This window comes from Corvus moneduloides, chromosome 5 (genome assembly GCF_009650955.1).
Source record: "Corvus moneduloides isolate bCorMon1 chromosome 5, bCorMon1.pri, whole genome shotgun sequence".
Classification (NCBI taxonomy): Eukaryota; Metazoa; Chordata; class Aves; order Passeriformes; family Corvidae; genus Corvus; species Corvus moneduloides.
The window spans coordinates 1,618,025-1,644,215 of NC_045480.1; the positions used below are offsets into that span (position 1 = coordinate 1,618,025).

The following is a 26,191-nucleotide window of genomic DNA, read 5'->3' on the forward strand; positions in this document are numbered from 1 at the left end:
ATCCCAAACTGGTCACTGACACCTAAAAACTGGGAAAATTCACCCCAAATCTGGGGACAATCATCCCAAACTGGGAAAAGACACCCAAAAACTGGACCCGGTCACCCCAGTCTGGCCAAATTCACCCCAAACTGGGAGAATTCCCTCCAAACTGGGAGAATTCCCTCTAAACTGGGAGTAGACATCGCAGAACTGGACACAGTCACCCCAAAACTGGATCCGGTCACCCCAAACTGAGCCCTGATACCCCAAAACTGGGTGAATTCACCCCAAACTTGGCAAATTCACCCCCAAGACTGGATCCAGTCACCCCCAATGGGCCGAATTCCCCTCAAACTGGGAAAATCCGCCCCAAACTGGGAAAATCCGCCCCAAACCGGGGTGTTTGGGGTCCGGGGGTGATCCCACCGGATCCGTCCCCTCCCGGGAAATTCCGTCACCCCCCGAGTCACCCCCTGTCCCCATCCCCACCTTGCGCAATTCCCGTTTCCTTCCCCCTTCCCATCCCGGATATTGGGGAACATCCGGCCTGAGTCACCCCCCGGGGTCACTGACACCCCCCGAGGTCCCCCCGGATCCAGAAGGGGCTGAATCCATGGGAAATTCCACATGGAAAGGCAAAAAAATCCGGGAATTCCAACCCAAAATTGCGGTTTGGGGTTGGGTTTTTTCCCCCAATCCAAACCATTCCGAGATTATGGGGTTGGTTGAAAGCGTCATCCCGATGATCGTGGAGTTCCCATGGGATCGATGAGGTCACGAATATTCCCTTGGGAGAGCCCATTCCAGGGATTCCCGAACTTTTTAGGGAGTAGGAACCTGAAGGAGATGAAAAGAGAGGAGCGGGATTGGGGCCAGTGCCCCAAAAATTCCAAGGAATTTGGGTTTTCCAGTGTCCAAGGCCAGGTTGGAGCCACCTGGGATAGTGGGAATATTCCCTGCCCATGGAGTGGGATTGATGGGATTTGGGGTCACTTCCCAGCCCAAAGCATTCCAGGATTCCAGGAGGGACCCAGCCAGGGGTGAGATTGGGATCGGGGAGTTGGATCCCGCTGGGATTCCCGGGGGTTTCTCCGGGATTTCAGTGTCTGAGGGTGGGAGGAGTGGATTGGGCTCGAGGGCGTGTGGGGTGGAACTGTGGGGACAGGGATATAGGGATACAGGGACACAGGGATACAGGGATACACGGATATAGGGATATAGGGACATAGGGACAGGGATACAGGGATATAGGGATACAGGGACAGGGATATAGGGATATAGGGATACAGGGACAGGGATATAGGGATATAGGGACAGGGATACAGGGACATACAGACACGGATATAGGGACAGGGATATAGGGACAGGGATACATGGATATAGGGATATAGGGATACAAGGACAGGGATACAGGGATATAGGGACACAGGGATATAGGGACAGGGATATAGGGACACAGGGATACATGGCTATAGGGATATAGGGACAGGGATACAGGGACATACGGACAGGGATATAGGGACAAGGATATAGGGACAGGGATACAGGGACATAAGGACAGGGATATAGGGACATATGGACAGGGATATAGGGACAGGGATACATGGATATAGGGATATGGGGACAGGATACAGGGACATACGGACAGGGATATAGGGGCAAGGATATAAGGACAGGGATACACGGATATAGGGATATAGGGACAGGATACAGGGACATACAGGACAGGGATATAGGGACAAGGATATAAGGACAGGGATATAGGGACATAAGGACAGGGATATAGGGACAGGGATACATGGATATAGGGATATAGGGACAGGATACAGGGACATACAGGACAGGGATATAGGGACAAGGATATAAGGACAGGGATATAGGGACAGGGATACACGGATATAGGGATATAGGGACAGGATACAGGGACATACAGGACAGGGATATAGGGACAAGGATATAGGGGTACAGGGAGAGGGATATGGGACAGGGATGGGGCTGGGGACAAGAGCAGGGACAGAGGGTCTGGGACAAGGTCAGGAATAGGGTCAGGGACAAGTCCAGTGACAGGGGCAAGGTCAGGGAGTGGGATTGGGACAAGTTCAGTGGCAGGGCCAGGATCAGGGACAAGGATGGGGATGGGATCAGGGACAGGGTCAGGATCAGGGACAAGGATGGGGACAGGGACACAGAGAGAGTGAGGGACAAGGATGGGGACAGGATCAGGGACAGGGACAAGGATGGGGACGGGATCAGGGACAAGGATGGGGACGGGACTGGGACAGGGTCAGGATCAGGGACAAGGATGGGGACAGGGGTCGGGGACAGGGACAGAGTCAGGGACAGGGACTGGGACACAGAGAGAGTGAGGGACAAGGATGGGGACAGGATCAGGGACAAGTATGGGGACAGGACAGGGTCAGGATCAGGGACAAGGATGGGGACGGGATCAGGGACAAGGATGGGGACGGGATCAGGGTCAGGATCAGGGACAAGGATGGGGACGGGACAGGGTCAGGGACAAGGATGGGGACAGGACAGGGTCAGGATCAGGGACAAGGATGGGGACGGGATCAGGGTCAGGATCAGGGACAAGGATGGGGACGGGATCAGGGACAGGGACAAGGATGGGGACAGGACAGGGACAGGTCCAACCCCCTCAGCCCCGTCTGTCCCCAGGGCGGGCGGGCTGTCCCCTGGGGGCGTGGGGACACGCGTGACGCCGGCCGGGTGGCACCAGCGGGGTTCCTGTTGCCCGGCGGGCACGGGGCAGGAAGAAGGAACAGCACCGTCCTATCCCCATCCTGTCCCCACCGTGTCCCCAAGGCCATGGCCGAGAGCCCGGACCTCTACGAGACCCTGCAGATCCGGTACCCGCCCCCCCGGGCCCGCGGGGACCCCGGCCCGCCCCGGGAGCGGTCGCCAAGGTCCCCCGCGTGTCGCCGGGCGCTGGGCACGGCCGTGCTGCTGCTGCTGGCGGCGGGGCTGGCGGCGCTGGGCACCCTCTGTGAGTGGGGACAGCGACAGCGAGGAGGGACGGGGTGGGGAGAGGGGCTGGGAGTGGGCAGGGGGTGAGGGAGGGGTGGGAGAGGGGTTGGGAAAGGCGCTGGGACGGGGGAGGGACCTGGGGGCTTGGGAAGGGCTGGAGAGGGGCTGGGGAGGGGCAGGGACTGGGGGAAGGAGTTGGAAGAGGGGCTGGGGAGGGAGCGGGAATGGGATGGGAAAGGGCAGGGGGCTGGGGAGGGATTGGGAAGGGGCTGGGGAAGGGTTTGGAAAAGGAGTTGGGAGCGGGCAGGGAGCTGGGAAGGAACTGGGAGCGGGACTGGGAGAGGGCAGGAAGCGGGGCAGGGGTCTGGGAGTGGGCAAGGGGCTGGGAGTGGGACTGGAAGTGGGGAGGGGGCTGGGAAAGGGGATGGGAGTGGGGAGGGGGCTGAAGAGGGCTTGGGAAGGGTTGGAGAGGGGCTGGAAGAGGGCAGGGACTGGGGGAAGGGTTGGAAGAGGGGCTGGGAAGGGAGCGGGAATGAGATGGGAAAGGGCGGGGGGCTGGGGAGGGTTTGGGAAGGGGCTGGGGAGGGACGGGAGAGGGGCTGGAAAGGGGTGGGGGGGATGGAAAGGGGTTTGGAAAAGGGGTTGGGAGCGGGCAGGGAGCTGGGAAGGAACTGGGAGCGGGACTGGGAGAGGGCAGGGAGCGGGGCAGGGGTCTGGGAGTGGGGAGGGATTGGGAGAGGGGCTGGGAGTGGGCAGGGAGCTGAAGAGGGGTTGGGAAGGGGTTGGGGGCTTGGGAAGGGTTGGAGAGGGGCTGGGGGCTTGGGAGGGCTCTGGAGAGGGGTTGGGAAAGGTTTGGAGAGGGACTGGGAGCGGAGAGTGGGATGGGGAGGGGCTGGGAGCGGGGTTGGGATCTTGAAAGGGGCTGGGAGTGGGGCTGGGAGCGGGCAGGGGGCTGCGGGCACGGAGCGGGCGGGGCTCGGGGGTCCCCGGGCAGGGATCGGGGGTCTCCAGACAGAGCTCAAGAGGGATTTGGGGTCCCCGGGCAGGGGTCGGGAAGGGTCAGGGACCCCGGGCAGGGTCAGGAGGGGAGAGGGACCCCATGGCAGGGTCGGGGGTCCCATAACGCCCCTGTCCCGTCCCCCCCCCCCAGACGTGCAGGGCCGGGGGGAGCTGCGGGCGGCGCGGGCGGAGCTGGCAGCGGCCACCGACCCGCTGGGGTCGGACCCCGACGGTGAGGGACCCCCGGCACTGCCCCTGTCCCCAACCTGTCCCCAAACCCTGCCCGCAGCCCCCCTTCTGCACCCGCTGTCCCCAAATCCTGCTCACAGCCCTTGTCCCCAACCCCTGTCCTGTCCCCAACCCCGTCCCTGCCCCCCCTCGCCTCTGCCTGCAGCTCCTGTCCCCTGACCCCAACCCTTGTCCCCAGCCCACAGTCCCTGTCCCCAAACTGTCACCAGCTCCAGTCGCTGTCCCCAGCCCACACTCCCTGGCCCCAGCCCGCAGTCCCTGTCCCCATATCCTGCCCCAGTCCCTGTCCCCAGACTGTGTCCCAGCCCTTGTCCCCTGTCCCCAAACTCTGTTCCCAGCTCCTGTCCCCAAATCCTGTGCCCAAGCTCTGTCCCCAGCTCCTGTCCCGTGTCCCCTGTCCCTGACCCCATGTCCCCACAGGTGACACCCCTTCAGCGGCGCAGCGGCGACAGGACCAGCTCGGTGGGTGACAGGGGGGAGGTGACAATGGGGTGGCAAGGAGGTGGCAGGGGTGTGGCCGTGTCCCCGCGCAGGACAGTGACGGCAGGGTGACAAAGGAGGTGACAGAGGGGGGTGACAGAGGGGGGGTCCCCGCAGGGCGGTGGCTGCAGGGTGCAGGGGACGGGGGTGTGACAGGGGTGGGTGTGACAGGGGTGGGTGTGACAGGGGTGGGTGTGACAGGGGTGGGTGTGACACGGGTGGGTGTCCCCGTGTCCCCGCAGGGCGGTGGCTGCAGGGTGCCGGGCACGGGGGTGTGACAGGGGGTGGGTGTGACAGAGGGGTGTCCCCGTGTCCCCGCAGGGCGGTGGCTGCAGGGACTGGAGCTGGGCTGGCGCTACCACCGGGGCAAGCTGTACCTGTTCTCGGGCCAGAGCCAGCCCTGGGCCGCGGCCGAGGCCGCCTGCGCGGTGACACACGCGCACCTGGCCACTGTCACCAGCGCCGACGAGCAGGTGAGGTTGGGGACACGCCGGGGACGGCCACCCGTGTGCTGTCCTGCGCTGTCCCCTCCCACCTGAACACCTTTATTGGGCCCAAATCCTGGCCCCAGCCCTGTTCCCAGCCCCTGTCCCACATGTGCCCCCCCCCCGTGCCACCTCCTGCCCGCGGTTGTCCCCAACCCTTGTCCCCAGCCCCCTCCTACCTGTCCCCTCTGCCCGTGTCCCCTTTTCCACCCCCACCTGTCCCCCTTGTCCCCTGTCCCCCCTGCCCATGTCCCCCTTTCCACCCCATCACCTCTCTCTTGTCCACCCTCCCACCTGTCCCCTCCTGTGTCCCCTCCCGTGTCCCCTCACCTGTCCCCATGTCCCCAGGCTTACCTGGCGCGGGAGGCCCGCGGTGGCTCCTACTGGATCGGGCTGGCCACCACAGGCCCGGGGGGCTCCTGGCGCTGGGTGGATGGGACCCCCTATTCTCTGGAGCACAGGTGAGGGGGCTGGGGACACCGGGGAACACCTGGGGACATCCCTGTCCCATCCCGCTGACCGCTGCCCCCCCTTTTTCCCGCAGTTTCTGGGCGCCAGGCCAACCGGACAACACTGACCACGGCCGGTGGGGGGGGGAGGGCTGTGCCCAGATCCACCCGGTGGGGGCGGGGCTCTGGAATGACCACAACTGCAACTTCAGCTTCCCCTGGGTGTGCCAGAGGGACCTCGCTGTCCCCTGATGTCACCCAGGTGTCCCCAAGTGTCCCTGATGTGTAAATGGAGTGTCACCTCGGTTTCCCCTAAGTGCCACCTCAGTGTCCCCAAAGTGCCCCCTAAATGTCACCTCGGTGTCCCCTAAGTGCCCCCTAAATGTCCCCTAAATGTCACTTTGGTGTCCCCTCAGAGCTCTCCCCAGGGAGGGGCGGGGGGGGTTATGGGGCTTGGGAGCCCCCCAAATCAGTGGGATGATCCCACTAATCCAGAGGGATGATCCCCATATCCAGGGGACTCAGAGCCCCCAAAATCAGTGGGGTGATCCCACTAATCCAGAGGGATGATCCCCATATCCAGGGGACTCAGAGCCCCCAAAATCAGTGGGGTGATCCCCTTCATCTAAGCACTTCAACCCCCCCAAAGCCTGTGGGATGATCCCCCTTATCCAGAGGGTTCAACCCCAAATCCAGTGGGATGATCCCTATTTGGGGTCTCAGAGTCGCCAAAACCAGTGGGATGATCCCACTAATCCAATGGGATGAGCTCCCCCCTATCCAGGGGCTCAGATCCCCCAATCCAGTGGGGTGATTCCCCTCTCCAAGGGGTTCATCCACCTCATCCAGTGGGATCAGCCCCCCTTATCCAAGGGGTTCATCCCACAAAATCATCCCCCTTATCCAGAGGGATCATCCCCCCTATTTAGGGATCTCATCCCCACAAAACCAATGGGATCATTCCCCTTATCCAGGGGTCGAATCCCCCATATCCAGTGGGATCATCCCCCCTTATCCAAGGGGTTCATCCCCCAAAACCAACGGGATCATTCCCCTTATCCAGGGGTTGAATCCCCCATATCCAGTGGGATCTCATCCCCCAAAACCAATGGGATCATCCCCCAAATCCAGGGGTCAAATCCCCCATATCCAGTGGGATCACTCCCCCTATTTAGGGATCTCATCCCCCATATCCAATGGGATCATTCCCCTTATCCAGGGGTCCAATCCCCCATATCCAATGGGATCATTCCCCCTATTTAGGGATCTCATCCCCACAAAACCAATGGGATCATTCCCCTTATCCAGGGGTCCAATCCCCCATATCCAATGGGATCATTCCCCCTATTTAGGGATCTCATCCCCACAAAACCAATGGGATCATTCCCCTTATCCAGGGGTCGCATCCCCCATATCCAGTGGGATCTCATCCCCCAAATCCAGGGGTCCAATCCCCCATATCCAGTGGGATCATTCCCCCTATTTAGGGATCTCAACCCCCTCTTCCAGGGGTCTCACCCCCCCCCCAAAAAACAGTGGGATCATCCCCCAAAGCCAATGGGATGATGCTCCTTATCCAGAGGGATCATCCCCCCTATTTAGGGATCTCATCCCACAAAACCAATGGGATCATCCCCTTTATCCAGGGGTCGAATCCCCCATATCCAGTGGGATCATCCCACAAAACCAATGGGATCATTCCCCTTATCCAGGGGTCGAATCCCCCATATCCAGTGGGATCATCCCCCCTTATCCAAGGGGTTCATACCCCAAAACCAATGGGATCGTTCCCTTTATCCAGGGGTCACATCCCCCATATCCAGTGGGATCTCATCCCCCAAAGTCCCAAATCTCCCTCCACCACCCCAAATCTGTCCCCAATTAAAGTTCCTCTCATCCCCTCCCTCCCCCCCACTGCGATATTTGGGGCCCCCCAACTCCCCCCCCCCCTCCCCCGGGACATTTGGGGACCCCCCCCTCAAATTCATCACGGCTGAGCAGAGAATAAATTGCTTTCAATGACACAAAAGGAGGCAAAAAACCCCACCAAAATTTCCCCAAAAATAACCCCACCCCAAAAAAAACCAACAAAAATCCCCGAAATACCCAAAAAAACCTCCCTAAGAAACCCCGAGATACCCAAAACAAACCCAAACAACCCCAAAATAAGCCCCGAAATGCCCAAAAAAACCCAAAATACCCCCAAAATAACCCCTCAAAAAGACAAAAAAAACCAAAAAAAAAAAAACCAAAAAAAACCCCAAAAAAACTCCCCAAAAAAAACCCCAAAAAAACCCCAAAAAAACCCGCAAAAAACCCAAAAAAAACCCCAAAAAACCCAAAAAAAAAAAAAACCCCAAAAAAACAAAAAAAAAACCAAAAAAACCCCAAAACCCCCAAAAAACACAAAAACCAAAAAACTCTAAACCACAAAAAACCAAAAAAACCAAAAAAACCAAAAAAACCCCAAATAACCCCCGCAAAAACCCAAAATACCACACAAAAAACCCCAAAACAAACCCAAATAACCCCCAAAATAACAAAAAAGCACCTAAGAAACCCCCCCAAAAACACCAAAAAAAAAGAAAACCCAAAAAACCCCCAAAAAGCAAAACAAACCCAAACGAACGTAAATAAACCCCAAAAAACTTAAAAAACCAAAACAAACCCCCAAAATACAACAAAAAAAACAGCAAAAAAACCCAAAACAAACCCAAACGAGCCTAAATAAACCCCAAATAACCCCACAAAAATAAAATAACCTCCAAAAAACGTAAAAAACCAAAACAAATCCCCAAAATACAACAAAAAAACCCAAAAAAAACCCCAAAAAACCAAAACCAACCCAAACAAACCCAAGTAACCCCGCCAAAAAACCCCAAAAACCAAAATAAGCCCCCCAAAAACCCCAAAAAACAAAAAAAAACCAAATAACCCCCCAAAAAAGGAGGGGGGGGGGGGAAAGGGGAATAAAAAAGGGGGGGAAAAGGGGAATAAAAAGGGGGGGGAAGGGGAATAAAAAGGGGGGGAAGGGGAATAAAAAGGGGGGGAAAAGGGGAATAAAAAGGGGGGGAAAAGGGGAATAAAAAGGGGGGGAAAAGGGGAATAAAAAGGGGGGGAAAAGGGGAATAAAAAGGGGGGGAAAAGGGGAATAAAAAGGGGGGGGAAAAGGGGAATAAAAAGGGGAATAAAAAGGGGGGGAAGGGGAATAAAAAGGGGGGGAAGGGGAATAAAAAGGGGAATAAAAGGGGGGGAAGGGAATAAAAAGGGGGGGGAAAAGGGGAATAAAAAGGGGGGGGAAGGGGAATAAAAAGGGGAATAAAAAAGGGGGGAAGGGAATAAAAAGGGGGGAAAGGGGAATAAAAAGGGGAATAAAAAGCGGGGAAAAGGGAGAATAAAAAGGGGGGAAAGGGGAATAAAAAGGGTGCGCCGACGGCCGCGCCGTCGTTTATATTCAAAACCCATAGGCGGTTCCAGCCAATGGGAGCGCGCGGGAGGCGGGGCCATCGGAAGGATGCGGCGGTTGATTGGTCCGGAGGGAAGATTGGCGGAAGAAATAACCAATAAAAGAGCGGGAAGGGCGGTGCCCAGGAGAGTGCGGAAGTGCTCAATGCGCAGGATCGCAGCGAAGGGGGAGCGGAGCCTGGTGATTGACGGGTGAAGCAGCCAATGGAAGGCGGGGATGGAAAGGGGCGGGGCTTAAAGCGCGGGGAGCGAGTGGGGCCAAAGGGGGGGGAGATGGAAGGACGGGATTTTGGGGTCACAGCCTGGCCAGAGGGGACATGGCTGGGGAAGGGGCAGGGAGGGGGTGGCAGTTGAGACCCCCCCAGGGGGTCAGGTAGGGGTGGTAAAGAAAGGGTGAAACCCAAAACCCCCCCGTTTTAAAGCTGCCGTGCTCGGAGGAGGGGAAAGGCGGCAAACTGAGGCGCAGCCACACGGGACTGGGGTCCATAACCCATCCCAGTGTCCATAACCCATCCCAGTGTCCATATCCCACCCCAGTGTCCATATCCCACCCCAGTGTCCATAACCCATCCCAGTGTCCATATCCCACCCCAGTGTCCATATCCCACCCCAGTGTCCATATCCCATCCAAGGGTCCATATCCCATCCCACTGTCCATATCTCATCCCAGTGTCCATATCCCACCCCAGTGTCCATATCTCATCCCAGTGTCCATATCCCACCCCAGTGTCCATATCCCATTCCAGTGTCCATATCCCACCCCAGTGTCCATAACCCATCCCAGTGTCCATATCCCACCCCAGTGTCCATATCCCACCCCAGTGTCCATATCCCATCCAAGGGTCCATATCCCATCCCACTGTCCATATCTCATCCCAGTGTCCATATCCCACCCCAGTGTCCATATCTCATCCCAGTGTCCATATCCCATCCCAGTGTCCATATCCCATCCAAGGGTCCATATCCCACCCCAGTGTCCATATCCCATCCAAGGGTCCATATCCCATCCCCAGTGTCCATATCCCACCCCAGTGTCCATATCCCACCCCAGTGTCCATATCCCATCCCAGTGCCCATATCCCATCCCACCCCAGTGTCCATATCCCATCCAAGGGTCCATATCCCATCCCCAGTGTCCATATCCCACCCCAGTGTCCATATCCCACCCCAGTGTCCATATCCCATCCCAGTGCCCATATCCCATCCCACCCCAGTGTCCATATCCCACCCCAGTGTCCACATCCCACCCCAGTGTCCATATCTCATCCCAGTGTCCATATCCCACCCCAGTGTCCATATCCCACCCCAGTGTCCATATCCCATCCAAGGGTCCATATCCCACCCCAGTGTCCATATCCCACCCCAGTGTCCATATCCCGTCTCCAGTGTCCATATCCCATCCCACTGTCCATATCCCATCCAGGTGTCCGTATCCCAGTGTCCATATCCCACCCCGTTGCCATGGCAATAGGACGCTCTCCTTAAGCCTCTCCCCCGTTGCCGTGGCACTGAGACGCTCACTTTAAGCCCCGCCCCGTTGCCATGACAACAGAGACGCTCCCTGCAGGCCCCACCCCCGTTGCCACGGCACCGCGACGCTCCCGTGAAGCCACGCCCCCGTTGCCATGGCAGCAGCGACGCTCCCGTGAAGCCACGCCCCGTTACCATGGCAGCAGCGACGCTCTCTGCAGGCCCCGCCCCCGTTGCCATGGCACCGCGACGCTCCCTTCAGGCCCCGCCCCCGTTGCCATGGCACCGCGACGCTTCCTACAGGCCCCGCCCCCGTTGCCATGGCACCGCGACGCTCTGGCCTGGCCCTCATGGCGGCCGCGGGGCCGGATCCGGGGCCGGACACTGCGCTGGTGTCCCTGTACCGCTGGCTGGACACGGTGCCACTGTCGCGGCCGCGCAGGAACATCGCCCGCGACTTCAGCGACGGGGGTTGGCACTGTGGGGACACGGCGGGGTGGCACCGGGAGGCCGGGGCGGGGTGTCTGTCGCTGGTGGTGCCACCCGCAGCGTGTCCCCGCAGTGCTGGCAGCCGAGGTGGTGAAGTTCTTCTTCCCGTCCATGGTGGAGCTGCACAGCTTCGTGCCCACCAGCTCCACGGCGCAGAAAGTCGCCAACTGGGGCCACCTGAACAGGTAGGGACAGGTGCCACCTCCTCCGTGTGACCCACCCCCCGCGGGGTGTCCCCACAGTGTCCCCACCTGTCCTGTGGGCAGTGTCCTCATGCTCGCCACGGTCCAGCAGCTCTGTGTGCCCACAGGGCCACCTTGCGTGCCACACTGGGGGTTGATGTCCCCCCGTGTCCCCGTATCCCCCGGTCACCTCCCCAAGGGGCTTTATTGATCCCATCCCAGTGTCCATATCTCACCCCAGTGTCCATATCCCATTCCCAGTGTCCATATCCCATCCCACTGTCCATATCCCATTCCCAATGTCCATATCCCATTCCCAATGTCCATATCCCGTTCCCAGTGTCCATATCCCATTCCCAGTGTCCATATCCCACCCCAGTGTCCATATCCCATCCCAGTGTCCATATCCCATCCCAGTGTCTATATCCCATTCCCAGTGTCCATATCCCATTCCCAGTGTCCATATCCCATTCCAGTGTCCATATCCCATCCCGGTGTCCATATCCCATCCCCAGTGTCCATATCCCACCCCAGTGTCCATATCCCATCCCAGTGTCCATATCCCATTCCAGTGTCCATATCCCATCCCGGTGTCCATATCCCATCCCCAGTGTCCATATCCCACCCCAGTGTCCATATCCCATTCCCAATGTCCATATCCCATCCCGGTCTCCAGGAAAGTGCTGAGTAAGCTGAATTTCCGCGTCCCGGAGGAAATGATCCAGCAGCTGGTCCAGAGCCGGCCGGGAATGGCCGAGCAGCTCCTGCAGCTCCTGCGGGAGAAAATCCAGGAGAGGCAGAGGCAGAGGAAGGGAGAGAATGGGAAGGTAAGAAATTCCTGGGAATGGGGAATTCCAAGGGTGTCCCATCCTCCCATCCCTGGGAGAGTCCCAGGAGAGGTTGGATGGGGCTTGGAGCAACCTGGCATAGGGGAAGGTGTCCCTGCGTGGGAATGAATGGGATGTGGACACTGGAATGGGATAAGGACACCGGGATGGGTTATGGACACTGGGATGGGATATGGACATTGGGATGGGATATGGACACTGAGGTGGGGTATGGACATTGGGATGAGATATGGACACTGGGATGGGATATGGACACCGGGGTGGGATATGGACACCGGGATGGGATATGGACACTGAGATGGGATATGGACACTGGGATGGGATATGGACACTGGGAATGGACACTGGGATGGGATACGGACATTGGAGGTGGGATATGGACACTGGGAATGGGATATGGACACCGGGGTGGGATATGGACACCGGGATGGGATATGGACACTGAGATGGGATATGGACACCGGGATGGGATATGGACACTGAGATGGGATATGGACACTGGGATGGGATATGGACACTGGGAATGGACACTGGGATGGGATACGGACATTGGAGGTGGGATATGGACACTGGGAATGGGATATGGACACCGGGATGGGATATGGACACTGGGATTGGATATGGACACTGAGATGGGATATGGACACTGGGGTGGGATATGGACACTGGGGTGGGATATGGACACCTGAATAGGAGAGCTGCAGAGGGACTGGGGCCAAGGCCTGGAGGGCCAGGAGGCAGGGAATGGCTTCCCAGTGGGAAAGGGGAGCTTGGGCTGGGATGTTGGGAAGGAATTGCTGGCTGGGAGGGTGGGGAGGGGCTGGGCTGGAATTGCCAGAGCAGCTGGGGCTGCCCCTGGATCCCTGGGAATGTCCAAGGCCAGCCTGGACACTGCGGCTTGGAGCCACCTGGGCTGGTGGCCGGGGTTGTCCCAGGTATCCCGGGTGCTCCAGGGGTTTTCCTGCCTCTCCCCGCAGCCCCCAGCAGAGCTGGCAGCGCTGGAGGAGGGTGGATACCTGGACACAGGTAGGGATCCCAAAAGGGATCCGAAAATCCCCCACTGTGACTTTCTGGGGTGCCTGGGAGGGGACAGAAGTGTCCCGGCAGGTGACCCCATCCCTGTGGGATTTTCCAGGCCATCCCAAGGTCCAGAGTGATTTGGGAAGGGGCTGCAGCCAGGAGAGGACTGACAGGTGAGGGCTGGGCAGGGAACAGGACCCTCTTGGGGTCAGGGGGTCTTTATGGGGTCACTGTGGGGGTCAGGAAGTCCCTGTGGGGTTTGGGTGTCCCCAAAGGTGTCTGGGGGTCCTTGTGGGGGTTTGGGAGTCCCTGTGGTGGTTTGGGGGTCACTGTGGGAGTCAAGGGGTCCCTGTGGGTGTCTTGGGGTCACTGTGGGGTTTGGGGGTCACTGTAGCGGTCTAAGGGTTCTTGTTGGGGTCTGGGAGTCACCGTGGGGGTCAGGGGGTCCCTGTGGTGGTTTGGGGCTCACCGTGGGGGTCTGGGGGTCACTGTGGGGTTCGGCGATCACCCTGGTGGCTCTGCGTGTCCCCGCGGGTCCCTATGGAGATCAGGACATTCCCATGGGATCGGGGGCCAGGATTTGGGGACCCCCCCCCCCTTCCCCTCCGGCCCTCAGGGGGGGTTCAGTGCCTGTCCCCACGTCCCCGTCGCCGCGCCAGGGAGGCGACAATCCCTGGGGACATGCGACAGCAGCTGGCGGAGCGCGAGCAGGCGCTGCAGCTGGCGCGGGACACGATCCAGGTGAGCCCATCCCAAATCCTGGTGGGAAGGACACTGGATGCGCGGGGACAGCTCGGGGGGACACACGAGACCCTGTCCTGTCCCCCTGCCCTTCTTCCCGGCTTTTCCATGTCTCCTCTTCCCGGCTTTTCCCAGCTTTTCACGGCTTTTCCCGATCCCTCCTCCCCGGCTTTTCCCGGTTTTTCCCTGTCCCTTCTTCCTTAAAATTTTCCGTGTCCCTCCTTCCCGGCTTTTCCCGGCTTTTCCCGGCTTTTCCCAGTCCCCTCTTTTCCCGGCTTTTCCCGATCCCTCCTTCCCGGCTTTTCCCTCTCCCCCTTCCCCTCTTTTCCCAGCTTTTCCCAGTCCCCTCTTCCCGGCTTTCCCCGGCTTTTCCCTGTCCATCCTTCCCCTCCTTTCCCTGTCCCTCCTTCCTGGCTTTTCCCGATCCCTTCTTCCGAGCTTTTCCCGGCTTTTCCCGGCTTTTCTCAGTCCCTCCTTCCCGGCTTTTCCCGATCCCCTCTTCCCCCCTTCTCCCTGTCCCTCTTTTCCCTGCTTTTCCCGGTCCCTCAAATTTTCCCTAAAATTCGGGGTTTTTTTCCACCGGAGATGTAAATATTGGGAATTCCATGGGCTATCCGGGGTGGGAAAAGCGGGATATCTGGGATTCCCATTTTTTGGGGGGAAGGGGGGCTGCTCTTGGAACCCCAAATCCATCGCGTCTTCTCACCCACCTCAATTCCCCTCTTGGAAAATAAAACCCAAAATTCCCTCTCCCCGCATCCCCTGTGCCGGGAGGACCCCCCGGGGGATGGGCTTGGGATTTCGGGATTTGGGGTTTGCGGCCCCAAATCCCTCGGGGATGGGTTTGGGATTTCGGGATTTGGGATTTGCGGCCCCAAATCCCTGGGGAATCCCAGATCCTGCAGGCCAAGGTGGGGCGGCTGGAGCAGCTCCTGCTCCTCAAGAACGTCCGCATCGACGACCTGAGCCGGCGGCTGCAGCAGCTCCAGGGCCAGCGGCGCTGACAGGCGACAGCGACACCGCTGCCACCACAGGGTGGCACCGCCGTGGCGGCCCGGGGCCAGCCCCAGTGGCTCCCAGTGGCTCCCAGTGGCTCCCAGTTCGCGCAGTTCCCGGCGCGGCTCCGGCTCTGGGATTAAAATGTTGGATCTTGGCCGGGGTGAGAGCGGGAGTGAGGGGACAGCGGGGACAGGGGTGGGGACACTGTAGGGACAGCAGGGCGGGGATGGCACCGTGGGGATGGTACCGTGGGGACAGTGGGGTGGGGACAGCAGCGTGGAGGTGGTAGCGTGGGGACACAGTGGGGACACTGTGGGGGACATGGGTGTGAGGACATCAGGGCAGGGACATCAAGGTGGGGACACTGTGGGGACATCATTGAGGGGATACAGTGGGGATGGCACCATGGGGATACAGTGGGGACACTGGTGTGAGGACGTGAGGGAAGGGGACAGCAGCATGGGGACATCCCGGTGGGGACAGCAGCGTGGAGGTGGCACCACGGGGACATCATTGTGGTGACAGCAGGGAGGGGACATCAGTGTGGGGACAATGTGAGGGACACTGGCGTGAGGACGTCAGGGCAGGGGCACGGTGGGGACATCAGAGTGGAGAAATCAGGGTAGGGACATCAGTGTGAGAGGGGGGACACCAGCATGGGGACATCCCCGAGGGGGTGGCAGTGTGGGGACATCACTGTGGGGACACTGTGGGGACTTCATGGTGAGGACATCAGAGTGGGGACAGGAAATTGGGGTCATCAGTGTGGGGACAGCAGTGTAGGGACACCGTGGGGACAGCAGGGTGGGGACAGGGAGGGGACAGCAGCGTGGGGACATCACTGTGGGGACATCAGAGTGGGAGGGGGGACAAGCATGGGGACATCAGAGTGGGGATGGCAGTGTGGGGACACTGTGGGGACATCAGAGGGGGACAGCAGGGACACCGTGGGGACACCGTGGGGACACCGTGGGGACACCGCAGTGGTCGCAGTGGCCGCTGGGATTTAATCCCTTCCCGAATCCCATTGTTTTTGTAATCCCCGAGCAAATCCGCGCCCGGTGCCGGGAGGTGACGGTGTCATCCCCCGTGTCCCCCCCAGGTGACATCCCCCAGCCACGGGGACACGGCCAGCGGTGGCTCTGGCGACCGTCCCTGTGCCAGAGCGGCTTCTTAGGGAAAAGCTGGAATTTCCGGCCAATGTGGGAATGGGGAGAGGGGGACAAGCCAGGCCCTGGTGTCCCCTCCCTTGGGGACAAGCCGTGTGATGTCACCGTGCCGGTGACAAGGACACAGCTGGGGCTCTGGGGATCCCTTGGAATCCAGATCCCGGTTTCCTGGGAATGTGGATCCCAGGTTTTTAAGCGTTCCAGCAGCTGGAGCAGCCCCCCGGGGGTGGCACTGTCCCCTCTGTCCCTCACGTGTCCCCTCTGTCCCTCACGTGTCCCCTGACCCCCCTGTCCCCCCGGCATTCCCGGGGGACAATCCTGGCGCTCTCCAGATGGGAATTGTCGGCATTTGCCGTGTCCCGGTGCCGGTCGCTGTCCCCTGTCCCCTGTCCCCTGTCCCCTGTCCCAGTGGGAAGGGACGCGGAGGTCGGGATGGGGACAGGAAGGATGGGGCTGGACATTCCCAGGCTGAGCAGTCACCAGGGAATGGGATGGGATGGGATGGGATGGGGTCCGTGGGATGGGATCCGTGGGATGGGATGGGATGGGATCAATGGGATGGGATGGGATCCATGGGATGGGATGGGATGGGATGGGATCCATGGGATGGGATGGGATGGGGTGGGATGGGATGGGATGGGAATGACATGGGAATGGGGATGGGATGGGATCCATGAGGATGGGATGGGATGGGATGGGATGGGATGGGATGGGATGGGAATGAGATGGGATCCATGGGGATGGGATGGGATCCATGGGATGGGATGGGAATGGGATGGGATCCATGGGATGGGATGGGATCCATGGGGATGGGATGGGATGGGATGGGATGGGATGGGATGGGATGGGATGGGATGGGATGGGAATGAGATGGGATCCATGGGGATGGGATGGGATCCATGGGAATGGGAATGAGATGGGATCCATGGGGATGGGAGGGGAAGGAATTGGGATGGTTTGGGATGAGATGGATGAGATGGAGTCGAGATGGGATGAGATGAAATGGGAAGGGATTCAGGGAGGGGATTCAGGCAAGGGATTCAGGGAAGGGAACAGATTCAGGGAAGGGGTTTAGGGAAGGGATTCAGGGAGGGGATTCAGGGAAGAGATTCAGGGAAGGGATTTAGGGAAGGGATTTAGGGAAGGGAAGGAAAAGATTCAGGGAAGGGATTTAGGGAGGGGATTTAGGGAAGGGATTTAGGGAAGGGAAGCCTCAGCCCCTCCCCCGCCCCTCCCCGTTCCCATGGCAACGCCCCCCGCGCCTCCCCTCGCCGCCCACAAGGGGGCGCCCCGCGGCACGCGCGCCCTGCCGCCATTGGCTGCCTCTCCCTTAGCCCCGCCCCTTAGCAACAGTCCCGCCCCTTGGTAACGCCCGGGAAGCGCTGCCGGGGGCGTGGCCTGGAGGCGTGACCGGCGTGGGCACCGACCAATAGAAGAGCGAGGTGGGGGCGCAGCAGCCAATAGAAGCCGGGGGGCGTGTCCCGGCAGCGGGAAGCGGGCAGCGGGAGCGGCGGGGTGAGCGGGGGATGGCGACATCGGGGGGACATCGGAGGGACATCGGGGGGACATCGGGGACACCCGGGAGGGGCGCGGAGGGACCGGGGGACCCCCGAGGAGGGGCTGGCGGGCCGTGGGTGATGGTGGAGGTCAAACGGGGCTGGGGAAAGGGGAGGGGACGACAAACCCGAGCCCGGTGTCCCCTCGCGGTGTCGCCTCCCGGGGTCCCCTCCCGCTGTCACCCCGATCCTGAGGTTTGCTGACAGCTCTGCCCTCCCCTCCCTGCCCAGTGTGGCTTGAGACGCCCCCAAATCCCGGGATTTTCCCTCCGGGAGAGGCTCCCCTCCTTCCAGCTCGGCTTTGTTTTATGCCGTTTTTCCCAAAATTTTGGGGGTTTTTTTCCATGGATTTCCCCTTTTGGGGCTCCCGCTTCCCAATTCCTGCCGGCGTTCCCGGTCCCGCGTCCTTGCATGGGGCGATCCCAAGGAGGAGGAGGAGGAGGAGGAGGTTTGACCCTCACAGTTCCATCCAGGGCATTTTTGGGATGTCACATCCCGGATTCCCGTGCCCCGTTATCCCGGGAAAAGCGATCTGGGGACAGCTCCAAATTTGGGATCTGCGCTGCTCCTTCCAGCCTGGAAAAGATTCCCAAACCTGGGAGAGGTTTTGGGGGGGGGGGAGGAAAAGGGGGAAACCGAGGCACGCGCGGGGTGCGAATTCCCTCTTTTCCCGGAGATTTGGGATGAGGCGATTCCCATTCCAGGCGTTGTCGCAGGCTCCTCCCCGCCAGGATCGCGGCCACCTCGGTGCCACCACGGGGCCACCACGCGGCCACCACGCGGCCACCACTGTCCCCGCAATGGGATGGGAACGGGATCGGCGCCTTCCCGTTCCCATCCCATTCCCACCCCATTCCCGCCCCAATCCCGCAGCATTCCCGGACGATGCCCCCCGGCCGCTGAATTTGAGGACAGCGACAACGCCGGACGGCGGAGGGGACAGATGGCGACGGCCAGCAAGGGTGAGTGAGTCCCCGTGTCCCCTCCCTGTCCGCCGTCCCTGCCCGGATCCAGGGATTTGAGGGATTTCCCGGAGCTTTTAGGGTCCCCTCTGCCTGAATCCAGGGATTTGAGGGGTTTCCCGGAGGTTTTGGGGTCGATTCTGTCCCTGGCTCAGCTTTTGAGGTCCGTCTGCCCCTCTCCAGGGGTTTGAGGGACCCCAAAAGGGCTTCGGGGGGAGACAAATCCCGAGGAATCTTTGTGGGGTTCCGTCTCCTTTGTGCTCCGGGAATTTCCGTGGGAATGGGGCTGGGGGCGGCTGTATCCCGGCGGGAATGGGGCCGGGAAAGCCCCGGGAGCCGCCTCATTCCCGGGAACGAAGGGTTGGGGGCATCCTGGAGGGGACCCTGAGCACCCTTTGGGGGGACACGGTGACCCCGAGGCTCCAGCAGGTCCTGATCCCATAAATCCCAGATCCAAGGGATTCCCTGCTCCCATAAATCCCAGACCCAGCGAATTCCCTGATCCCATAAATCCCAGATCCAAGGGATTCCCTGCTCCCATAAATCCCAGATCCAGCAGGTCCTGATCCCATAAATCCCAGATGCAAGGGATTCCCCGATCCCATAAATCTCAGATCCAGCGGGTTCCCTGCTCCCATAAATCCCAGATCAAGCAGGTCCTGATCCCATAAATCCCAGATCCAAGGGATTCCCCGATCCCATAAATCCCAGATCCAAGGGATTCCCTGCTCCCATAAATCTCAGATCCAGCACATTCCCTGCCTGTCCCTGGGGTGAATTCCCACTTTCCTCCTGCTCCAATCCCACTTTTTCCAGAGGGTCCGTGCCCGGGAGGGGGTGGCCAGGGCACCCTCGCGCTGTCCCCAAGTGCCACCGAAGTGCCACCGAAAGCTCATTTAGGATTATCAGGGTTTGCGATTGAGATTCCCGGGCTGGCATCGGGATTTGGGATCTGCGCAGATCCTTTGGGATCGCCGCGGTGCCACCCAGGAGGGTCCCCCGCGTGTCCCCACGCGTGTCCCCACGGTGTCACCGCGTGTCCCGTCCCCCCCTCCCCGAGTGCGGGAGGGGATTTGGGGCCGAACAATGGCGGGACCTTAAACCCGGCTCGTCAATTCCCGGCTCATTAAATCCCGGCTCATTAAATCCCGGGATTCCCGGCGCTGCCGGCACAAAGAGCCTTTTCTTCAGGCGACAAGGGAGGCGACAATCTGCTGCTGGCGGCGGTGACAATCTGCTGCCAGCTGGGAGCGGGGCCGCGGCTCGGCGGGAGGAGGAGGAGGGGGAGGAGGGGGAGGAGGAGGAGGAGGAGGAAGGGGCGGATTTTCCATGGAAGCGGCGCACGTGGAAAATCCCACGGGATTCGGGCCTCTCTGGGGACAGCGCTGTCCCCAAGTTGATGGCCCTTGTCCTGCTGGCCTTGTCACCTGCCCGTGGCACCTGCCCGTGGCACCGCTCGGGCCGAGGAGGGAGCAGAGTCTGCCGAGTTTGAGGACACTTGGGGACACTTGGGGACCCCCTGGACGTGGGCTGGTGGCCGGTCCCTGCTTGGAGGTGGCCACTGGCCACCTGTGTCCCTGTGTCCCTGTGTCCCTAGCCCGTGTCACTTGTCCTGAGGACATCACAAGAGGAAGCAGAGTCTGCCAAGCCTGGGGACACTTGGGAACCCTCTGGACATGGGCTGGTGGCCGGACCCTGCTTGGAGGTGGCCACTGGCCACCTGTATCCCTGTGTCCCTATGCCCCTGTGTCCCCAGCCCGTGTCACTTGTCCTGAGGGCATCACAAGAGGAAGAGGAGTCTGCCGAGCTTGGGGACACTTGGGGACACTTGGGGACCCTCTGGACATGGGCTGGTGGCAGCTCCCTGCTCGGAGAGGACCTGGCTGTCACCACAGGTCACCTCTGTCCCAGGTGACACAGGGCAAGGGTGACAAGGAAGCCCCTCCTGGTGCCACCACGCTCCCCCAACACGAGGCCACCCCTCTTGGGGACACGGCTGTGACCGGGGGCTTTGTCACCTGCAGGCAGCAAGGGCAAGGGGACAGGAGTGCGCTTCGCCCCCGAGGGGACCCAGGGCCACCCCCAAGAGGGGACCCAGGGCCACCCCCAGGAGGGGACCCAGGGCCACCCCCAGGAGGGGACCCACGGCCACGTCCACTTCCAGGAGCAGCTGCACGACTCGGCCGTGATGGTGACCCAGGACAAGGACGGCCACTTCCTGGTCAAGGTGGGGGACAAGGGGACAGCAGGGGGGTGTCACCCTGCCCTGGGGACTCTGGGGCAGCCAACTCCCGAAAATTCCCAGATTTTGAGGCGTTCCCAGCCCAGAATTCCATGTCCTTCCCTAGGGGTGCTCCCGGCATTGTCCCGCTTGTCCCCCAAATCCAGCGCCGCGTCCCGGTGGCTTTGGGGTGACACCGGGCACGCGTGGCACCGTCCCCTCTGCCCCGTTTTGGGGACGCTGGGTGCCACCGTGGCCATTCCCGGTTATCCCGGCCACATTCCCGTGGGTGCCGCCAGCTCCGAGCGGCTCCGGGGGTGATGCCAGCGGAGGGGACGAGGAGCCACCCGCGGTGCCACCAACGTGTGGCACCTGCAGCTGCCACCAGCGCTGAGTCAGAGCCTCGTGGCGGGCGCGGGAGGCCGGAATTCCATCCCAAATCCCAAATCCGGCGCTGCCGGGGGCGGCTGTTGTTGTTTTCTCACCCGGAGGCCCGGCACGTGATCCGTAGGGATGAGGGGGTGGCAGTGCCACCCACGGGGACGTGGGGGCACCGGGAGGGACTGGCGGGGTTGGGATGTGGCTGAGGAAAGGAGATCCTGGGGTTTTTTTTCCTGGGGTTTTAAGGGGATAAATCCCAGAATTTGGAGGGGGGGGAAAGAGCTTGGAGCTCATCCCGGTTCCTCGGACACTTCCAGGGGCAGCCGCAGCTGCTCTGGGAATTCCAACCCAGCCGGGAATTCCTTCCCAAATCCCAGCCCAAGCTCCCCTTTCCCACTGGGAAGCCATTCCCTGCCTCCTGGCCCTCCATGCCTTGTTCCCAGTCCCTCTGCAGCTCTCCCGGAGCCCCTTTGGGTTTAGGATCTCTGGATCCTTTTCCAGCTTTTTGGGATGATCCCAGCCCGTGGGGGATTTTTTGGGAATTCCACCCTCAGGATCCCAGCTCACTCCCTTCCCAAAATGGATTTTTCCAAAGCTCCGGAGGGCTCTGGTTTTCATCACGGCAGTGGAGAAATTCCATGGGAAGCCGCGCTCCTGCCTTTTCCAGGAAAGGCTGGAAAACCTCTCCCTGCTCCCGTGATATCCACGGGTCTTCATTCCCAGAATTTTGTCCCAAAATTCCTTATTTTTCCTGCGGTTTTTTGGTGCAAAATCACCGGGTTTGTTATCTTTTCCTGATTTATTTCCTAAATTATTCCTATCACTCCCTAAATTATTTCCTATTTATTATTCCCCGAATTTTTTAGGGCACAAATTCCCCCCGGGATTTAACAGTGGGAATATTTAGGATAAAATTCCTCCTCTCCAGGTGCTGTCCCCACCTTCCTGGGGACTCTCGAGTGTCCCTTGTCCCCAAGGGGGGTGACAATGGCAGCCCAGCCGTGGTGTCACCCCCCCCACCCCCTTCTCCCACCCCCCGCCCCATATCCCGGTTTTCCAGGTGGGATTCCTGAAGATCCTACACAAGTACGAGATCACCTTCCTGCTGCCCCCCGTGCCGAGGCTGGGCAGGGACGTTTGTCCCCTCCCTGTCCCCAGCCCCAACCTGCGCGTCACCAGTGTCACCTCCCTGCCGGAAGGTACCGTGTCCCCTCCTCGTCCCCAGTGTCCCCAGCCCGGGCCCGGCTCTTTTCCAGCGGGGGGGAGGGGGGAGGCCACACCCAGGTGTCCCGAGGAGGTGACAATTCCTCGCTCTCAGGGTCCCCAGTGTCCCCAAATCCCGTTATTTTGTTGTTGTTGGGGTTTTCTTTTCCTGGGGGGGGGTCTCTGTGGGTGAGGGGACTCCAGACCCTGACAAAGAACAGGGACAGGGACAGGGACAGGGACAGGGACAGGGTTTTCTCCAGGGGGACAGAGACCGGGACAGGACTGGCTCCAGCGGGACAGAGACCGGGACAGGGTTTGCTCCAAGGGGACAGGGACAGGGACAGGATTGGCTCCAGGGGGACAGGGACAGGGCAAGGACAAGGTTTTCTCCAAGGGGACAGGGACAGGATTGGCTCCAGGGGGACAGGGACAAGATTTTCTCCAGCGGGACAGGGACAGGGTTTTCTCCAGGGGGACAGGATTGGCTCCAGGGGACAGAGGGACAGGGCAAGGACAGGGACAGGGTTTTCTCCAGGGGGACAGGGACAGGATTGGCTCCAGGGGGACAGGGACAGGATTGGCTCCAGGGGGACAGGGACAGGGCAAGGAGAGGGACAGGGTTTGCTCCAAGGGGAGAGGGACAGGATTGGCTCCGGGGGGACAGGGACAGGATTGGCTCCAGCGGGACAGGGACAGGGTTTTCTCCAGGGGGACAAAGACCGGGACAGGGTTTGCTCCAAGGGGACAGGGACGGGATTGGCTCCAGGGGGACAGGGACAGGGCAAGGACAGGGACAAGGTTTTCTCCAGGGGGACAGGGACAGGATTAGCTCCAGGGGGACAGGGACAGGGTTTTCTCCAGCGGGACAGGGACAGGGTTTTCTCCAGGGGGACAAAGACCGGGATAGGGTTTGCTCCAAGGGGACAGGGACAATATTTTCTCCAAGGGGACAGGGACAGGATTGGCTCCAGGGGGACAGGGACAGGATTGGCTCCAAGGGACACAGGGACAGGGCAAGGACAGGGACAAGGTTTTTTCCAGGGGGACAGGGACAGGGTTTGCTCTAAGAGGTGCCAACCTCCACTTTGGGGACAGTTGGGCGCTGCCACATCCGTGGGATCCGGGAGCGGGGCCGTGCCTGGGGACAGCTGAGCGTCACCCTGGGCTGGGTGGCAGCTCTTTGGGGACACTCCGAGGACACCGCAGGTCCCTGGGGCCACCTCGGTCCCATCCCAGTTGTCCCACAGCCAGTGGATGCTGGTTGCCACATCCCTGTCCCCTCGGGGCGCCCTCGGTGTCACCTCCCGGCAGTGGGGACAGCACGGGGACAGGGCTTTTCCCACCTGCCGCTGGCTCCATCCCAAGAAAGCGCTTTAGGGTTTGTTTGGAGATTCCCAGTTGGGGCTGGGATTGGGATCGGGACCGGGACTGGGGCCGGGACTGGGGCCGATGATCGGAGCCGGGATTGGGACCGGGATCGGGATGGGGATCGGAGCCGGGATCGGGGCCGGATGCAAGGGGAAGGAGCCCTGGAGGGCCCCCCGAGAGCTCTGGGGGGGACGTGGGTGGAGTGTGGGGGATACAGGGAGGGGACGGGCAGGGAGGGGACAGGGAATATTCGGGCAGGGTGGGAAGGATGGGGAGGGCTCAGGGGAAGGAGGGAGGGCAGGGAAGGAGCAGGGAGGGCAGGGAAGGTTCGGGCAGGGCAGGGAAGGGTCAGGGAGGGCAGGGAAGGAGCAGGGAGGATCAGGTAGGGTAGGGCAGGGCAGGGAAGGTTCAGGGAGGGCAGGGCAGGGCAGAGAAGGTTCGGGCAGGGCAGGGAAGGTTCAGGGAGGGCAGGGAAGGTTCAGGGAGGGCGGGGAATGCTCAGGCAGGGCAGGAAGGATGGGAGGGCTCAGGCTCAGGCAGGATCAGGAAGGCTCAGGCAGGATCAGGAAGGCTCAGGCAGGCACAGGCAGGACAGGGAAGGTTTGGGCAGGGCAGGGAGAGCTCAGGCAGGGCAGGGAAGGCACAGGAAGGACAGGGAAGGGACAGGCAGGGCAGGGAAGGCAGGGAGGGCTCAGGAAGGACAGGGAAGGGACAGGCAAGGTCAGGCAGGGCAGGGAGGGCTCAGGAAGGGCAGGGAAGGCGCAGGAAGGACAGGGAAGGCTCGGGCAGGGCAGGGAAGGCTCAGGAAGGACAGGGAAGGCTCGGGCAGGGCAGGGAAGGCTCAGGAAGGACAGGGAAGACCCAGGCAGGGCAGGGAGGACCCAGGCAGGGCAGGGAAGGCTCAGGAAGGCGCAGGCAGGGTTCAGGCAGCCCCTCCACGTCCCGTTCCCAGGGCACAGCGTGCGCTGCGAGTACACGGCGCACAAGGAGGGGGTGCTGAGGGAGGAGCTGCTCCTCGCCGGACACGGCCCCGGCCACGTCAAGGTCACCGTCCAGGCCCGGGTCATGGGTAAGGAGCTCTGGCGGGTCCTGGGGTCCCTCCCTGTTCCCCCCCACCCCACCCCAGGCCCAGCCCCTCTCGCCCAGTTGTCCCAGTTCAGCCATGGTGCTGTCCCAGCTCCTGGGCACTGCTGAGGAATTGCCCAAAGTGAGGGATTTCACCCCAGAAATTCCCCAGCCCCAGGGGTTGAGGAGACCCTCGGGAAGGGGTGAAGGGAGGGGGTGGAGGGTGACCCCAATGTGCCCAGGGCCCCTCTGCCTGGCTGAGTCCCACCTGTCCCTGGGAGCCCCCAATTCCTGGAACCCCCCAATCTCTGGGATCCTTCTTATTCCTGGGAGCCCCCCCTGCCCCCCCATCCCTGGGACCCTCCCCATAAACCCCAACACCCCCTTGCTCCCCTTGTCCCCCACCCCATATCCCAGCCACCCCCAGCCCCCTATGCCCCCTGAGGTTGTCACCACCCCTGGGCATTGACCACAGCGGTGACACGAGGACAAGGGACAACACATCCCCCACCCGGGCCCAGCATCGCTGGGATGGACAAACCCGTGCGACCCTAAAACCCCCCAAACCCCCTAAAAAGGGGCAAAGCGACAGAGAGCTGTCCCTGAGCCACGTCCCCCGATGTCCCCAGACCGCCACCACGGGACGCCGATGCTCCTGGACGGGGTGCGCTGCGTGGGAGCCGAGCTGGAATACGACTCGGAGCAGAGCGACTGGCACGGCTTCGACTGACCCCAAACCCCACCCCGGGGGTCCCCACAGCCCCCACGAGGGGTCCCCAAAGTCCCCAAAGCGCAGGACGGTCCCCAAAGCGGGCAGGGGGACCCCCCCCCTTGTTGCTGCTGCTGCTGCTGCTGCTTTGCCCTCACCCCGCAGCCCCAGGGGGGTTTTTGGGGGAATTGTGCCTCTTGGGGTGGGAATTTTCCTCCTTCCTGGGCTGGGGAGGAATTTTGCCTGTGGAATGTGGGATGGGAGCGGGGAGTTCCCTGTGGCTCCGGGGTTGGGGCCGTGTCCCCAGCCATGTCCTCGTGTTGCTGCCAGCGCCTCTTTTTTGGGTTTTCCCCTGTTTTTCTCTTTTTTTTCCCTTGGTTTTCTTGGTTTTTTCCTGGGTTTTTTTTTCTCTTTTCCTGTTTTTTTTTCCTCATGGTACAAGGACCAGGAGCAGTTTCAGGAGGTTTTATGTGCCTATATATATATATATATATATATATATATAAATATAAAGATATCTTACATGCCTGTGGGGGGGTTAAAGTACAAAATCCTACCTCGGGAAGGAAGAAAATCCCACTGGGAATAGGGCTGGGAGCCCAGGTCCCCTCCATGAACCCACCCAAGGGGACAGGGGACACCCCCAGTTGTCCATGGATAATCCCAAAGAGTCCTGGATGGGGGATGGGGGGGGGGGGTCATGAGGCAAAT

At 60.7% G+C, this 26,191-nt stretch overlaps 3 protein-coding genes across 5 annotated transcripts; all 3 read left to right on the forward strand.

Moving 5' to 3' along the window:
• Window positions 1-2,611: 2,611 nt before the first annotated feature.
• Window positions 2,612-6,924, forward strand: LOC116444592 (C-type lectin domain family 4 member F-like). Of its 2 annotated transcripts, XR_004240395.1 has the most exons (7): window positions 2,612-2,986; window positions 4,118-4,198; window positions 4,636-4,677; window positions 5,017-5,168; window positions 5,529-5,641; window positions 5,725-6,504; window positions 6,715-6,924. XR_004240395.1 is itself a non-coding variant. In XM_032110128.1 (6 exons), exons 1-6 carry the CDS (start codon window positions 2,809-2,811, stop codon window positions 5,879-5,881), a joined length of 723 nt encoding a protein of 240 aa, XP_031966019.1. In that variant the 5' UTR covers window positions 2,612-2,808; the 3' UTR covers window positions 5,882-6,923. The 2 variants fall into 2 exon arrangements, 1 of the variants encoding a protein (XP_031966019.1); XM_032110128.1 differs by having other exon boundaries at window positions 5,725-6,923.
• A 3,448-nt stretch (window positions 6,925-10,372) lies between these two features.
• Window positions 10,373-14,997, forward strand: SPEF1 (sperm flagellar 1). The gene is made up of 7 exons (XM_032109408.1): window positions 10,373-11,035; window positions 11,127-11,238; window positions 11,912-12,062; window positions 13,061-13,109; window positions 13,219-13,276; window positions 13,763-13,844; window positions 14,741-14,997. Exons 1-7 carry the CDS (start codon window positions 10,885-10,887, stop codon window positions 14,846-14,848), a joined length of 711 nt encoding a protein of 236 aa, XP_031965299.1. The 5' UTR covers window positions 10,373-10,884; the 3' UTR covers window positions 14,849-14,997.
• Window positions 14,998-17,427: 2,430 nt separating this feature from the next.
• Window positions 17,428-26,008, forward strand: C5H20orf27 (chromosome 5 C20orf27 homolog). 2 transcript variants are annotated; one of them, XM_032109579.1, is made up of 6 exons: window positions 17,428-17,527; window positions 18,442-18,530; window positions 20,555-20,757; window positions 22,193-22,331; window positions 24,659-24,775; window positions 25,401-26,008. In XM_032109579.1, exons 2-6 carry the CDS (start codon window positions 18,512-18,514, stop codon window positions 25,499-25,501), a joined length of 579 nt encoding a protein of 192 aa, XP_031965470.1. In that variant the 5' UTR covers window positions 17,428-17,527; window positions 18,442-18,511; the 3' UTR covers window positions 25,502-26,008. The 2 variants fall into 2 exon arrangements, with proteins under 2 accessions (XP_031965470.1, XP_031965469.1); XM_032109578.1 differs by lacking the exon at window positions 17,428-17,527 and having other exon boundaries at window positions 18,241-18,530.
• Window positions 26,009-26,191: the final 183 nt, after the last annotated feature.

Bases quoted from the DNA above. Each gene is read 5' to 3' on its own strand.
- LOC116444592 (XM_032110128.1), top strand. From the start codon at position 2,809: ATGGCCGAGAGCCCGGACCTCTACGAGACCCTGCAGATCCGGTACCCG. The intron at 2,987-4,117 runs GTGAGTGGGGAC...CCCCCCCCCCAG, and splicing joins GGCGGCGCTGGGCACCCTCT to ACGTGCAGGGCCGGGGGGAG. The intron at 4,678-5,016 runs GTGGGTGACAGG...GTGTCCCCGCAG, and splicing joins GCGGCGACAGGACCAGCTCG to GGCGGTGGCTGCAGGGACTG.
- C5H20orf27 (XM_032109578.1), top strand. From the start codon at position 18,374: ATGGGAACGGGATCGGCGCCTTCCCGTTCCCATCCCATTCCCACCCCA. The intron at 18,531-20,554 runs GTGAGTGAGTCC...TGTCACCTGCAG, and splicing joins GATGGCGACGGCCAGCAAGG to GCAGCAAGGGCAAGGGGACA. The intron at 20,758-22,192 runs GTGGGGGACAAG...CCGGTTTTCCAG, and splicing joins ACGGCCACTTCCTGGTCAAG to GTGGGATTCCTGAAGATCCT.
- SPEF1 (XM_032109408.1), top strand. From the start codon at position 10,885: ATGGCACCGCGACGCTCTGGCCTGGCCCTCATGGCGGCCGCGGGGCCG. The intron at 11,239-11,911 runs GTAGGGACAGGT...CCCGGTCTCCAG, and splicing joins AACTGGGGCCACCTGAACAG to GAAAGTGCTGAGTAAGCTGA. The intron at 12,063-13,060 runs GTAAGAAATTCC...CTCTCCCCGCAG, and splicing joins GGAAGGGAGAGAATGGGAAG to CCCCCAGCAGAGCTGGCAGC.